General features: G+C 29.3%; 1 protein-coding gene across 1 annotated transcript; it reads right to left on the bottom strand.

The window, feature by feature from the left end:
* LOC131846343 (uncharacterized) lies at positions 1-2176 on the bottom strand (the record flags this gene model as incomplete). The annotated part of the gene is made up of 3 exons (XM_059195620.1): positions 1-195; positions 633-863; positions 1418-2176. Coding segments are annotated over 3 exons (1185 nt in total), but the record flags the coding sequence as incomplete, so codon positions are not given.
* Positions 2177-3395: the final 1219 nt, after the last annotated feature.

The following is a 3395-nucleotide window of genomic DNA, read 5'->3' as shown; positions in this document are numbered from 1 at the left end:
TTATATGACACCCCATCTCACGTAGTCATTTACGATTCCATTAAATCTCTCACGGTACAGAGCGCTTGTTTTTGTGACGGCATTAATTGCTATAGTCTCCAGACCATCTTCACCTTGAGGTTTTGGGGCATCTTCCGTGTTAATGGTAATTATTGGTAGTGTGAATATACTACAGATTAGTCCAAATGGTAGAAACTGTAAGGAATGTAATACAAAATTAGTACGATGAAGTACATCTTATCAAGTAAACAATTTTTAGAAGGATTTTAGAAATATGTTTATATTGTTAACAATTCTTAAGTAAATATTACTAACAACAAATATTAATTTGCTATAGTAAGCAATATTTTTGATGTAGAAGTGGAGACTACTATAAAGGATTCAGTATTTGGTGAAGAGTTATTTGAGCCAAAAGATTCATCACAAAATTCGTTTATTTTATTTTAATAACTTAAAATTAATAAACAAATTTTATTTTTTATTACACTACAAAGAATAAGTTATATGAACACAGCATACTAAACATAACTAACAACAGTCTATAAAATAATTCCGACAGCAACTAACAACAGTGTTTTTTAACACCAAAACAAATAGTCACGTAAAAGAAACTAGAAACAATGGAAGCTTACTTCTTTTAAATCATATTTGAAATTCTCTTTCGAGTAAAGCTTGTCAGGGTCGAGATTCAGATTGTGTAATGCTGAATTCAAATGTATATAATAATGCTCAATGAGTTGTTCATAATATTGACATCTAAACTCTTCATCTGATCCCGTAAAGATGAAATATAACAGATCTAATACAGGATTGCCGACTAGAATTGTTTGGTAATCTACAGGAATCACCTCCATGGATCCATCCTGAAACAAAACACATGTAATTGAAATATATGTAGGTAGATAAGTGATTCACAAATGCAAATGTTGTAGGGTATGTTGCTCCGCTTTTCAATAAATGTTGCATAGTGAACGGACGTTTTCATTGTAGTCCTCAAATAACCAATATTCAGTACATATTTTACAGTAATAAACATATTCTTCTTCGTGTTTGCGTCTGATTATAGGCAACGAAATTTTCCGATTATTTAGTAAATATTAACTTGATTAAGGAATTAAATTATCTTTGTTTCTACTTCTCTGAACGCATAACTATAATCTACACGATTTTACAAAAGAGACTGTATTTAAAGTTAGATTAAAATCCTTTCATGGAACAATTTAAAATTATTTCAAAAAATCTGTATTTTGTATAAAACTAATTTAAAAGTTCTATGTTATTGACATAAATGCACTCTAGTTTTGGTTCAGTCATTGAAGTAAGTCTTAACGTTTATTAATAATACCTTTAATAATTCATCAAACTATGCGAGTTTCAATTTAAGCGTATTTTGTATGATTTGAGAATGCAGACTTACGTTATTTATTTTGTGCATTAAATTACTTGGTCTGTAGTCGCCGTGTGTTAAAACTGCTCTTTCGACTGGTTGGAAATATTTTACTATTTTTTCAATATCAAAATTGCCTTCTATGTACTTTTCTAATCGTTCTTTATATTCTTCTTTCGTTACAGCTAAAGCAGAGGCGACTGATGTTTCGAGAGATTTTTTCATGTGCTCCATAGCTGCTGGATTTTGTTTCATATTTTCAAGGATTTTGGCATACTCTTCAGAATTTTCCTCACCGTAAGCAATTGATAAGGCATGAAACTTAGCCAATGATTCTACTGCCTTTGCAGCGTACGGCCAATCTATAGACTTAAATCTATCATAAGTAGTGTATCCTTTTGCTGCTAGATTTTCGAGAACTATAGTTTCCTTGTACAGATTAGCATTGCAACCATAAAATTCAGGCCATAAGAGTTTATCTTTTTCAGTAAGCTTGTTGTTGTTTTGTATCTTTGCATAATTTTTAAATAGTTCAGTATACACGAAGCGTTCTGTATCATATAAACTTATAGGTAATTGAGATCTAGCATTCTCACTTAAGGCAGCTACTTTTGCAAACAGTTTCAGATCTTCTTTATCTGGTGCTGATATTGTAGCCTCATACAATACTGAAGTATAATTTGCTCCATTGTTACAAATGGCTTTGAAATCTATATTAGGCTCTTCATAATTATATCTTTTTCCGATATCCTTAAGTAATTGATGAAGAATTTCTCCAGTATTCATGTTATTTACAATTTATCTCTGTTACAGCACTGATAAAGAACTTGTTTTTAACTATATAATTTTATCTGTGATAATATTACTTATCTCATAATTTTTTAGTATTAAAGTCGGTTAATGCATAATAATTGTAAACAAGAATTATTTTGCAATATTATTACTACCCCAAAAAATATTTGAGCGTAAATATTTAATCAAAATTAGCTCTAAGCGACGTACGTACGTGTACGTACGAGTTAAATTTATTAGAAATGTTTATTGTTTGGATTATTTTTGTTATAAGTAGATTTGTCAATTGTTTTTTATAAACAGCGTCCTATAATATACGTATACATATACATTCTATAAGTAGTCTTATGGTACTTGCGTCTAACGTTTCTGGTTTGTATATTCATTACAATATTCTTAGGTAAAACTAAGATCTTTGTCCCCACATAGTATTTTTACATATTCTAGATCTATTTTAAAGTCACTTAACAATCAACAAACATATGGTACTCCTTTGTATTTGATAAATAGTAATTACGCTTAAATACTAACCCTTTTATAATAAACACTTATATTACATAACAAAGAATAAATAGAGAATAAAACAGAACTATCACAAGATAACACAGCAGAAATATGTCAAGAATAATGTACAGACTATAATTGTAATAGAGTTATAACAAATTTTGTTGTAGTATTATTTGAGTTAAGTAGCCAAGAATAACTACACAATCCTCGCGTCAAATACAAAACGAAACTGGTTTTAGTTTTTATTTGATAAACATTAACGTGCAACTACGTAGAATATTTCATTGACAGATAAAATAACAGATAATATATTCGGCTACGTTATAGATAAAAAAAGGCCTATCATAAGATTACATCTATACATATAAATAAAATTGGAGTGTTTGTTTGTAATATTGAAATAACCGTTTTTTACTACATGTATATGAATATAAATACGGTACCTACACCAAAATAACGTTTTTTACAATTTTTGTCTGTCTATCTGTTTGTTTCGAATAATCTGTGTAATGGCTGGACCAATTTTGACGGGACTTTTTTTGGCAGGTAGTTGATGTAATAAGAAGTAACTTAGACTACTTTAATTTTAGAAAATAAAATAAAATTCCACGCGGATGAAGTCGCGGGAACAGCTAGTATATAAATATAAAAAGACACGAAGAAATAAAGTAGTTGTAGATTCGTATATATGTAGTAATGGCAACCTAAT

Source organism: Achroia grisella, unplaced genomic scaffold (assembly GCF_030625045.1).
Source record: "Achroia grisella isolate CSIRO2021 unplaced genomic scaffold, CSIRO_AGI_Agris_v1 utg509, whole genome shotgun sequence".
Classification (NCBI taxonomy): Eukaryota; Metazoa; Arthropoda; class Insecta; order Lepidoptera; family Pyralidae; genus Achroia; species Achroia grisella.
Note: the sequence above shows the minus strand (reverse complement) of the source record. Positions and strands in the feature narration are given on the sequence as shown.